This window comes from Sminthopsis crassicaudata, chromosome 1 (genome assembly GCF_048593235.1).
Source record: "Sminthopsis crassicaudata isolate SCR6 chromosome 1, ASM4859323v1, whole genome shotgun sequence".
NCBI classification, from domain to species: Eukaryota; Metazoa; Chordata; class Mammalia; order Dasyuromorphia; family Dasyuridae; genus Sminthopsis; species Sminthopsis crassicaudata.
In genome coordinates this window covers 512,194,374-512,207,322 of record NC_133617.1, presented here as the reverse complement: position 1 = coordinate 512,207,322, position 12,949 = coordinate 512,194,374, and the positions used below count along the sequence as shown (strand labels likewise).

At 35.5% G+C, this 12,949-nt stretch overlaps 1 protein-coding gene across 1 annotated transcript; it reads right to left on the bottom strand.

The window, feature by feature from the left end:
• Positions 1-1,471: 1,471 nt before the first annotated feature.
• Positions 1,472-9,849, bottom strand: SPINK4 (serine peptidase inhibitor Kazal type 4). Its single transcript, XM_074281633.1, has 4 exons — positions 9,750-9,849; positions 6,464-6,504; positions 4,804-4,916; positions 1,472-1,632 (listed from the first exon to the last, which is right to left on the bottom strand). Exons 1-4 carry the CDS (start codon positions 9,805-9,807, stop codon positions 1,587-1,589), a joined length of 258 nt encoding a protein of 85 aa, XP_074137734.1. The 5' UTR covers positions 9,808-9,849; the 3' UTR covers positions 1,472-1,586.
• Positions 9,850-12,949: the final 3,100 nt, after the last annotated feature.

Sequence of the window (12,949 nt, the reverse complement as noted above, 5' to 3'; positions counted from 1 at the left end):
TGAGGCAGATGGGATCCTGGTATGTTTATGTATTTGTATGACTATTCCAAAGTTGTTTACCACAAAATATGATTTTTAGTTTACTTTAAAATTACTGATAAAATGATATATTGCTTTTCTTCTCAAGGGGGGGGAGGGGTGTAGGAGAAGGGAGAGAGAGATTAAACAAATGTTAAAAAAAATTTTTAATGTAATTGGGAAACATTTAACTAAATAAAAATGTAATTACTTTTAAATTACTTTTAAAGTTACTTATAATTTTTTCATCTATCTTTTCAGAATCCATGTATATTTATGAGCTATTTGAGAATATACTGATATTACTTCTCATCATAATGCACAAAGTTCCTATCATATTATTAAAGGACAACTTGTAGAAAAACAACTTACTCAAAACAATTTGGATACAAAATAGCGGCTTAAGCCAAAATGGAATCAAATTGTTTTCTTAAGGTAGTAAAACTTATTCTCACTACATTATCTTTTATAATAAATTGGCAACATTCTTAATATCTTACTAGGTGTTAAAACTTATTCTCACTAAACAACTAAAAAGAAAAGCAAAAACAGACTTTGTTCTCAATAGGATAAATGGTTGGATACGGTATATAGACAGAGTGGATGGAAGATAATATGAAGATCCAGAAAGGCCTCTAGCCAAAGGTTGAGATATGTACTGAGTCTGGAAAGAAGCCAGAGAAAAGAAGATATGGAGGAAAGGAGAGGAGACATGTCATTCCAGGTATGATGGACAGCCAGTGCAAAAATAAAACTAGGAAATGAAGTGTCTTTATATAGAAAATTGAGAAAGGAAGACCACAATCCTAAAAGTCAGTTGCCTTTGGGTCAAGTCTTTATTGACTTGCAGCTTGCTGGTGATTGTAATCAAATCATTTAACTTTTCCCACACTCCTTTTCCCATATGTAGAATGAGAGATGAATTAAATATGCACTTAAGATTTTAGAGTTTTATGATTTAAAAGTTAGATGGGCTTTTTATTTTGCTATCTTTCTAGTGGAAAGAAGGGAGCCAGGGAGCCAGTTGTGATGTTGCTTTCCTATAATTGTTGCTAGTGGGGAGACTGAAGCTGGTGGATCAATTGAATCCAGGAGTTTTGATCTTTTGTAGTGATTAGTAGTGGGATCTGGCTCATGGTATAGCTGCTATATTCTAATCTGTCAAAATAGGGAGATCCAGAAGAGAGAGACAGAGACAAAAAGTCAGCAAGGAAAGGAAGAAAAAAGCAAAAAAAAAAAAAGAAAGAAACAAGAAAAGAGAATTCTATCTCCCTTTTCTTCCCTACTCCCTCTTTCTTTCCCAGAACCAATTTTCCTTCAAATGCTTTCCCTTGATGAAGAAATACTTAGTGTATTCTCTATACTGAAATGCAAGTAGTGACCTATTGATGATAGCCTCTGACTTTCATAAAGTTCCTTTGATGGTTTCAATGACAATACTCATTAATTCTGCATATTAATTTTATTGCACTCTATATAGAATGTATATAGTGTGGATAGGGAGAAGGGACCATATTTCTGAAACAATTAGAAAAAGCACATCTAATCTTCTATTGAGTGTTTCTTCTTTAGCATACTCCATCCTTTATAATCTGGATATCCTGTTTAGTTTTCCTACAATTAAAGAAGAAAAATAAATTAATTACAAATTATAAATGGATTTCTATTTTCTCATCACCATGACTACTATATCATAGAATCATAGCTATAGAGCTTAAAGAAAAATATGAAAAATTCTGTAGGTACCCCAGTCCTCAGCCCCATTTTTTACATAAGAACATTTAGATTCAGAGAAGTGACTTGCTCACAGTCACAAGGGGGCAGGGTTGGGAATTTGCATTCAGGTCCTTTTACTTCAAATCCACTGTTTTTTCCACTGTACCTTGCAATTTATCTACACTTAAATTTTTAATACGTCTATTTTTAAGTATTAGATCTTCCTAAAGGCTACATGGCAAAATGGATAAAAATGCTCCAGTGTGAGTCAGGAAAACCAGAATTCAAATCTTGCTTCTACCATTCACTAACTATGTGATCTTGGGTAATTACTTGAGCTTTTTTTCCCCCCTCTGAGACAGTTGGGGTTAAGTGACTTGCCCAGGGTCACATAGCTAGGAAGTGTTAAGTGTCTGAGGTCAGATTTGAACTCAGGTATCATTGCACCACTAGCTGCCCCTCCTTGAGTTTTTTCATTAGCTTCTTTTTCCTTCTGGTCATTCCCTTTGATTAAATTATTGAGAGGATCCTTCAATATTCAAGATTTTTTTTTTTTAATCATAGCTTTATTCAATGTTGCCTTGATGAACTTGGTTGGATTCAGGAAGACTATGCCAGTGGATATATCCTATGAAGCTGTAAAAGCTTGGAGTACAGATTTGGCAATGAATGATCTAGGAACCAGGCTATTTAAACTTGGAGAGGCTAGATACCAGGTGATGAAGAGTATTTTTTTAACCATGGTAACATGGTTGCAGAGTTCAGTCAGAGAATGAAGTAGCAGAAAGAAAAAGGGATGAGACACATATGTGTAGTTGTGTGGCACTCCAGTAGGCCAGAGGGAAAGAACCCAGCTTTCATTTGGGACCAGTTCTGTTCCCCGCCCCACCCCAAAGTCATTTAGAGCAGAGATCAAAAATTGGGAGAATTGCCTAGTATGTGAGGAGGTTGAGATACTTCGAGATCCAGTCCTCTGGGAAACTGCCATCAATGAGGAGAGAGCAAAAAAAATGAGCAATAAAGAAAAAGAAATACTCAGATCTCAGGAAAAGAAAACTCAGCTAAAGACCTTGAGTTTAAGCAGAAATGCCCTCCAAAACAAACAAAAAGAGTTCTAGTCACTATTTATTATAGTATTTATATATATCTTAATCACTTAGCATATAAAAAACTGTGCTGCTGCTGTTTTAATTAGATTCCTATTTATTTTTTATAGATTGCTGCAGTTTTTGAGCATTATGCCCTAATTTCATTTTCCTCATGAATTTTGTAGTTTTTATTCTGTAATTTTGCATAATGTAGTGCTTTTTGGGGGGAGTGACTATCTCTTGTTAAGGTAATTGTCAAATACCTGGCTGTACTTCTTGTAAGGCTTGATTAATTTCCTTCTTTTAAAATTTACTATATTTTGGGAAGCTATCATTATATTCTATTGAAAAAGATTATTAGTCTATTGGGAAGATAGAGGCGAAAGGAAGAGGCTGAAGAGGAGAGAAAAAAGAACTTAAACTTCTCTTGTGGTCAACTTTCCTCCCAAATACTTGGGTTTTATTTGTTTGTTGTTGTTGTTAATATTAGAATCAGCATTAAGTATAATGGAAGAAAATAAATTAGATTTATATTTGGAAGGAATATTTTAGATCATCTAGTCCAATCTCTCTTAGGTAGTTCTGTGGATAATGTGCCAGGCCTGAAGTCAGGAAGTCTCATTTTCTTGAGTTAAAATTCAGCCTTAGACACTTATTAGCTGTATGACACTTAACCCTGTTTGCCTCAGTTTCCTCATCTGTAAAATGGACTGGAGAAGGAAATGGCAAACCACTCTAGTATCTTTGCCAAGAAAACCCCACATGGGATCACAAGGAGTTATATAGGACTGAAAAATGACTGAACAATAAAAGTTCAACTTCTTGATTTAAAGATGAAGAAACAGGCCTAGGGGAAGTTAAAGATTTTCCTTAAGTCACATAGTTGGTAGGAGTTGGAGATAGGACATGAACTAGAGGCCCCCTCCCCTGACTGGAGTCTGTGCTTCCTTAAGGGATCTTAGAAAGGGATCTTAGAAAGCATATACAGTAATCCAAATATCTCTTTCTATAAAGAGGAAACAGGTAAACAAGTGGAAAACTTTATCTGAGGATGAACATCACATTAATGTGAGATTCTGGGCTTGGATCAGATTCTATTATATTGCATTCCTCCTTCTTTGAGGTGATTTGCCCAAATCACAGCTAATAAGTGAAGGAAGGCTAGTTGAAGTCAGGTCCTTCTGATTCCAGGGACAGTGCTCTATCCACTGAGCCACTTATCTGCTCCTCAAATTCCTTCTTAGGACATTGTATTTTATTTTTAGGTTCCAGCCTTTTTTAATTCTGTGATCCATGATGTTCTGTTTTAGATTCCAAACTTCCATGCTCCATATGACCACATGAATTAATGTTCCTCCCCCCCCCCAAAAAAAATTGTCCTTTGTCTACATTTTAGTGCTGAGTTTTTCAGATTCAGCTAGGTTGCTGATCTAGGCACCCTTTATACCGAGTTGTTCCCTTTAATGTATGTAGCAATCCATTTACAAGCCTCAGAAGTAACAGCTATAGGCCAAAGAACTACAGAAAATAAAAGATTAGTATTTTGAACAGAATGGGATTTAGCCCTCTGTCCCCTTAAAGGAATAGGTGAAATGTGGATAAAAGAAGATAATTTCTTAGGCTAGCCAGGGTATGACAATGGTGTCATATCACACAGCCTGAACAGCTCTTCTGAGTGGGACTAAAACTAGATTAAAATGGAATTGGGAAATAAAATAATTAATAATACAACATAATATTTTATCATATAAAATAATGTAAATTTATAATAAATTAATAACATGATAATATAAAATAAGCAATAAGCAATGAAATTAAATACAATAGGACATATGTGCTTATCTAAGCTAATATGAAGTCAGGAGTAATACTTATAATAGCTTAATGACTGTCATTATTATTTGAATTTGATTCCACTGATATGGATTATGTAGCAGTACCAAAAGGCTCAGTTAAATGTAAAATTAGAAAATGAACTTACATTCTTGCAATACATAATTGGCATTCATTGTCATAGGTCTTCTCATCGGTTCCACAGACAGGTTGATACAAGTTGGGGCACACTGGGATTTCCCCCATGTGTTCACAGATTGGCTGAGGAGAGATGTATATGTAACTCAGAAAGAGAAGGTCATTATTCCCACTGGCATGTTCTCTTTGGAAGGAGCTTTGCGGGAAAAACTTCTTGATTAGATTTCAGGAAAAGACTTTGCCACCCATATTCTCTGGGATGCTTAAGAGGAGGGCAAACCCATAAATTGTGAACATTCTCTATTTTAAGAATATTTATTATTATTTTTGGGAAATTGGGGTTAAGTGTCTTTCATAGGTCACATAGGTCGCAATGTCTGGGATCAGATTTGATCTCAACTCCTTCTGACCACAGGTCCAGCAGAACATAACCTCTCAAGGTAGAATCAGATCCTCAGATATGTTCTATCTCAATTTTATATTAAAATTTTAATTCTTCTTGCCTATTCCTGCCAAATCAGCAGTAGCAGTTGACTGGACCTTACAGATATAAACATTTCAATAAAATAGAGCCCAAGTATGAAAAGCTAGTCCAAGATTAAATGGTCCCATTACTTTAACCTCAAAGGTTTTTGATTCATCTTTATGGCTATCACCCACATTATAAATTGTAATTCCTTTATGCCTTAGGAGACAGTTTCATGAGTTGTTTTGATTTTAAAAAAGAATTATCCATTTTTTTGGATGAGACTCTTTGGACTTAGGTAAGCTGAATTTCTAAAAAACAGATAAGTCATTTATTAAAGGCATATATATTGGCACATATGACAAGCATTTTGCTAGGTTCTAAGATACAAAGGAAGAATTAATTAATAATAAACAATAAATTAAATTACAATAGAACAATCCCAGCTCTGAAGGAGCTCACAGTCTAATTGGGGAGGGAATATTCTTATAACCAGTCAGCTATGTGGCTCAAGAGGTAAAGCCTTGGGCCTGGAGTACAGAAGATCAGAGTTCAAATTCATCCTCAGATTCTTATTATTGGTGTGATATTGGGCAAGCCACTTACACTCTTTTTTGCCTTAATCTAGGAGAAGGAAACGACAAACTGCCCCAGCATTTTTGCCAAGAAAATCCCACAGACAATATGGTCCCTGTTGTTTGTTCTTGAAGAAGACCACGAAGGCAATAGGATGACATGCAAGTGAGTTGGATCTAAGTGAGGGAGACTGGGCAAGGTCACCTGCCTCAGCTTCCCCTCCAGAGCCACCTGTGTCCAGTGACAAGATATAGATCAGGACATCTGGAGATGGCCCTGGATGCAATTGCTACCCCGCCTTAATCACCAAATGGATGTGAACTCAGTCAAACTGAGACCTGTGGAAGACCTTACCTTAAAGGTCACAAAGAATTGGACACAACTGAACAACAACAAATATAAATCTTAGCCACTAAGAGACTAATAAGGTGCCATTATGTTTTAATAAATAGAAAACAAATTCAGAATTTAACAGATCAAGCCTCTTCACAAAAACTGCCTCACTTTGTAGGACTCACTGGAGTTTGTGCTCTGCAGGCATAGTCTTTGAAAGGGGTCTTAATAAATATTTATTAATATTTGGATTGTTGATTGAATTAGAAGAGAAATACAGATTCATCCTTCTTACCATTTTCTGAAAAACAAATTCTCTTGCCTTCACTGGCTCTCCTGCAATGAGGTAAAGTTAATTCAGACAAAATCAGATAAGCAAGATGATTCACAAGATTTTTATTGTTACCCTTTGTAAAGTGTCAACATACTCTGTGTAAACTTCAAAAACTTAATTTAGTCCTAAGAGCCAATTTTCCAGTTGATACTAAAATCTGTCATGGACATTTTTCACAGTGGGGATTCTGTAAACTGAATTGAAAAAAATAAGGAATGAACCCTACTATATGTCAACAGGACTCTACCTCACCCACAATATAGCCCAGGGTCTAATTTAGAGTGAAGAACCTGGATTCTGTGCTGGTATGTCCCACTGCAAGAAGCTTCTGCATTGTACACAGCCACAAGATTATGTGATGATCAATTGTGATGGGCTTGGCTCTTCTTACCAATGAGGTGATTCAAAGCAATTCCAATAGACTTGTGATAGAAAGAGCCATCCGCATCCAAAGAGAGAACTGTGGAAATTGAGTATAGACCAAAGCATAATGTTTTCACCTTTTTTCTTATTGTTATTTCCTTGCATTTTTTTCCTTTCTCATGTTGTTTGGATTTTTTCTCTCTTTGATCTGATTTTTCTCATGCAGCATAACAAATATGGAAATATGTTTAGAAGAACCGAACATGTTAAACTTATATTATACTTGCTTTCTTGGGCAGAGGAGAGAAAATTTTGGAACACAAGGTTTTGCCAAAGTGAATGTTGAAAACTTCTTTGCATGTATTTTGAAAAATACAAGGGGCAGCTAGGTGGCTCAGTGGATAGAGCACCAGCCTTGAATTCAGGAGGTCCCCAGTTCAAATCTGGTCTCAGACACTTAACACTTCCTAGTTGTATGACCTGGGCAAGTCACTTAACCCCAGCCTCAGAAAAAAAATAAAAAAATAAAGAGCTATTATTATTTTTAAAAGGAGGAGAAGAAGAAGCTTCTGGGTCTGTTTGGTTCCCAGGACCTTAGAGTGTTTGGGACCTTGACAGAAGAGATTTTTCATATTCCCATTTTGTAGATGAGAAACAGAGGCAAATAGAGGTTGTGATTTACTCAAGGTCACACTACTAGGGTCTGAAGGTGAATTTGAATTCAAATCTTGTCTCCAAGCCTGCTGCTCTATCCACTGCACCACCTAATTGCCCCATGCTATTAGCTGGGCTCATTTGGTATCTACTTACTATATGGGGTTCAAAGCCATAAGCTCAGGCAACTAGGTCTTTGTCTCAAGGTGCATATACTTCAGAGCTTATAACTTCCTTCCTGTGATTACTCATACCTCCTCCGTGGTCTGCCACCAGCTCCTGATACCTGCCTTAATCACTGAATGAGTGGGGCTTCAGTCAAATAGACCAAACTCTCCCATTGCATCCAGGGCCATCTCCAGTCATCCTGATCTATGTCTGGCCACTGGATCCAGATGGCTCTGGAGGGGAAACTGAGGCAGTTTCCTTCCCCACTTAAATCCAGTTCACTTGCATATTGTGTCATCACGGCCCTCTTTGAGAATGGAAGACAAACAGCATTAACATTATCATGTCCCAGGATCTTATTCCCATATCATTATGGGGCTTACATTCTTGCCAGCTCCCATGGACATAAGAGTCAGTTTTTACCTTAGGCTGATACAGTTGTACCTGTGATTGGGTTATGTTCTCTTCTTCCTCATCCTTTCTCACTCTCATCCCTTATCTCAATTATTTTTGTGCCTGGTAATAATAATGTTCCTTGTAGTGGATGCAGGCCTTATCTATATTTTTGTACCTTCAAAACTACTTTTCTCTTTACTAGAAGTGTATCTGGCATCAGAGAACACAAAATGGGATAATGAGGAATTGTGAGCTCTCCTTCCCATGTAATCATCTTTATCCTTTATTCTTTATTTCATACATTTTCCATCCTCTCCATTTTCCAAAACTTATTCTTTTATTTTCTTATTTTTAAAGCTTTTTTATTTTCAAAATATATGTACGGATAATTTTTCAACATTGAAACTTGCATAGTCTTGTGTTCAGACTTTCTCCTCCTTTCCCTCAATCCCTTCCCTAGATGGCAAATAATCCAATATATGTTATACATGTTAAAATATGTGTTAAATCTAATATGTGTGAACATTTTATACAATTATCTTGCTGCACAAGAAAAATCAGATTAAAAAGGAAAGAAAATGAATAATAAAACAAAATGCAAGCATCATCAGAAATAGTGAGAATGCTATGTTGTGGTCCCACAGCCCTGTCTCTCTCTGGGTGTAGATGGCTCTCTTCATCACAAGATCATTGGAACTGGCCTGAATCATTTCATTGTTGGAAAGACTCATGTAAAACTTATTCTATATTCTTTTTTTTTTTAAACAATGTCTTAATCAAACTATTTAACCTAAAAATGCAAGAACACTTTGCTACAATTATAACTCAACTCTATCCAGGATTTATAGAGGGCAGATTTGGCTTATTTTAAAGGAGAACTTCTGAGCAGTTTGAAATATCTAAAAATGTAATGAGTTGCCTCACAAAGTAGAGATGGGGAGGAAAGACTACATGATCTTGTTAAAACTGGTTTAGAGAGAATTCATGCTTAAGACAGGGGTTGAACAAGGTAATTTCTTTTCTTTTTTTTTTTTTTAATTAATTATAGTTTTTATTTACCAGATATATGCATGGGTAATTTTACAGCCTTAACAATTTCCAAACCTTTTGATCCATTTTTTCCCCTCCTCCCCTCCCCCCCAGATGGCAGGTTGACCAATACATATTAAATATGTTAAAGTATAAATTAAATACAAGATATGTATACATATCCAAACAGTTTGAACAAGGTAATTTCTAAAGTCTTTTTCCTATGCTAAAAATCTGAATCCTAGAAGTCAGTCTTATTCACTTAGAATGCTTTTGCTGCTTGGGGTAGAAGGTAACTAGTTGTCAACCAGGTGGTGCAGTTGATAGAGTGCCACGCCTAGAGTCAGGAATATATAAATTCAAATCAGCCACTAATCCTGGGCAAATCTTTAACCTGTTTGCCTCAACAGTAAAATTAGGATAATATTTTCCTTCCTGATAGTCTGATCTTTATATATCATGAGGGGGTTTAAAGTAGAGGAAGAGTGCTAAAATGGACTCTCTTGCTTATTCCAATCCTTGTTTCTGCCCTTGTTCCTTCATCCCATTCTTTTTTAAAAAAAGATTTCAGCCTGCCAGATCCCAGTTAAATTCAACAAACAGCACAAGATACTGTCCTAATTTGGTCCCAGCTTACCCCATGCACCAGTGATAGCAATCAGAGACAAGATGAGCATACACACTGTGACCTTCATGTTGTACTCAGCCCTGGGGTTGTGATGTCTGGAGTTGGGAAGTGATGGTGGTGGAGAAAGTTACTCTGGCATTATATCCTGATTCCTATTTATACTCCATGCTAGTCCCTCTTATCTATCACATACATTATCACAGTCAGCTGTGAAATGCAATATCTAAGATATGGTATTCGCTAAACAATTAACTCCTCTATTTCCTGGTGAATGAAAATTTTTTTTCCCAATAGACTTTGGAAAATGCTATCTGCATCCAGAAAAAGAACTATGGGGATTAAATGTAAATCAATACATATATATTCACCTTTTTTTTTCTATTTTTTTCACTCCCATGATTTTTCCCTTTTGTTCTGATTTTTCTCCCCCAATATGATTCATAAAGCAATGTGTATTAAAAATAATTTTTAAAAGGACATTTTTAGGACTGCTCCATCTGACTCAATCCCTTTCTAGCTAGCAATGTAGGATACTCAGAATGATATATCATCTTTTGGTATCGTCTTTCTTGATCTCACAGATGTCCTTCATTAGATTCACATGATCCCTGGAGTTAGGGTTAGTTCATGGGTTTCCTTTTAGAGATGAATTCCTTTCTTCAAGTTACCCAGCAGAGTAAGACAGATCTGAGAGAAAGAGATAGAGCCCTTGGCATTAGCCTTTTATGGCCTGGCTAGAAGGTAGAGAAAGTGAGGGAGGAAGGTTAAATGAAGAGTTGCTAGGAAGCCTTTTTTTTTTAATCAGAGAGAACCCATTGTAATATTTTTAATGTGAACATTTGCACCTCAGAAATCTGCAGACACTACAAATCAAGATTTGATTTACTGTTTTGTTGATTATCTATATGTAAGGAAATGATGGAAAAAAATGTTAATTATATAGATTCAACTGAAAAGTATATCCTCTTTTCAGAAAATTGATTGTTAAACATTTACCAGTTTACCAGAACAATAGTGCCTTTTTTTCTTCTTCCTTCTTTCCTCTTCTTTTTCTTCTTCCTTCCTTCTTTCTTCTTCCTTCTTTCTTTCTTCTTCCATCTTCTTTTTCTTCTTCCTTCTTTCTTTCTTCTTCCTTCTTTCTTTCTTCTTCCTTCTTTCTTTCTTCTTCTATCTTCTTTTTCTTCTTCCTTCTTTCTTCTTCTACGTCTTCCTTCTTTACTCTTCTTCTTCTTTCTTCTTTCTTTCTCCTTCTTCTTCTTCTTCTTCTTATTATTATTATTAGGGTTAAATTGCCCAGGGTCACACTGCACTTGAACTCAGATCCTCCTGATGCCAGGATTGTGCTCTATCCATTATACCACCTAATTGCCCTGTCTTTGTAGCTTCTAATTCCATTTAAGTCACTAACTTGCTTTGTGATCTTGGGGAAGATTTTATCAATACATTAAGAATAGCCACATCTATACTATCCTCTCTTTGAAAGAGGTTTTATTAAGGGATTTTTTTTTGGTAATCTCTTATATCATCTACCCTTCTAACAAAGAAAAACAATTAAGCAAAACTAAGTGCAACAATCATATCCAACAGTGTATACAACATCCTGCACCATAGTCTTCCCTCTGTCTACTGAGATGTGTTTTTGTTTAACCATCTTATTTTGGAGCCAAGTTTTGTCATTGTATTTCATCTAAGCTCAGCTGTTTATCTGTTTTTAACTTTTATTTTCATAAAATTATAAGATATGATTGTTATGGAATATTTTAAGGAATAAGAAATAGTAAAAAAAAAAAAAAAAAAAAAAGGAAAATTCAGATAAACATGGGGGTATTTACATGAACTGATGCAAAAAAAAAAAAAAAAAACAGAGCCAGGAGAATAATATAAACAGCTCTCTACTTCTCTACAGGATTGTTTTGAATGAATATTAAATGGGGGTGTGAAAGATCTTTGGAAAGTATAAAATTTAAGAAAGAATAAGAATTATTATAAGGCAATCCAAACTGTCCTGGAAGAATGGAATTTCCTCCCTTTGAAACCTTGAGGTACTTTGTACCTCTCAGAACAATAACCATAGGCTGTCTTATATTTTAGTTCTTTGTTACAATCTTAGGAGCAACTTAAGGGCAGATACTGTGGGTCTCTTCTAAAGCATCTTGAATAGAGTAGGTGATTTGTAAATATTTATAATATTTTACTTTTATAGCATTCTCTATGTGTCAAGCACTGTGCTAAGTAGTGCTTTTAGGAACATCTTATTTGATTCTCATAACAACTCTGGGGGAGGGGAGCTATTATGATGCTCATTTTACAGTTGAGGGAAACTGAGATACAGAGATTATATGACTGAACTTTACAAATATTATCTCATTTGATCATCACAATCAGGTAGGTGCTGCTATTGTTCCCATTTTACAGATGAGGAAACTAAGGCAAACAGAAGTGAAGTGACACAGATTTAAGGGTGACACAGATTTAAACCCAGTGTTTTCTGACTCCAGGCCTAGTGTTCTATCCACTGTGCCACTTAGATGTCTAAGTATTGAATGAATATCTCCAAATGTCATCCTCTTGGCAATGGTAGTGACAAAAGAACTAGGTAGCTCACTGGAGGAAGCCAAATAGTTCAGTGTCAAGGGTACTAGGCCTGGAATAAAGACTTATCTTTTTAGTTCAAATCTGAACTCAGGCACTTACTGTTTGTGTGACCCTGGGCAAATCACTTAACCTTATTTGCCTCAGTTTTCTCATCTGTAAAATGAGCAGGAGAGAGAAATGGCAAACTAGTATCTTTGCCACAAACCTTGAATATAGTATATTACCCATAGAGAAAAAATAAGTCTTTGATTTTTCTTGTGCAGCATGATAAATGTACAAATATGTTTAGTAGAATTACATATGTTTAATCTATATTAGATTACTTGTAGGAAGGGAGAAGATGGAGAGGGAGGGAAAAATGTGAAACACAAGGGTGAATGTTGGAAACTATCTTTGCATGTATTTTGAAAAATAAGATATTATTTTAAAAATCAGTCTTCAATGCTAAAGGATTAACTCTTTTTATGAAAATCCCAGGCCTGTGGAATGGGCCAATCCTTGTCCCAGCTCGAAGAGTTAACTACTAATCTTTATCATTTTAATGACTATCTGTTTAAAGTCAATATTTAATAATAATTTCCTGTCTTTAAAAAAATAAGATGATAATAAGGAAA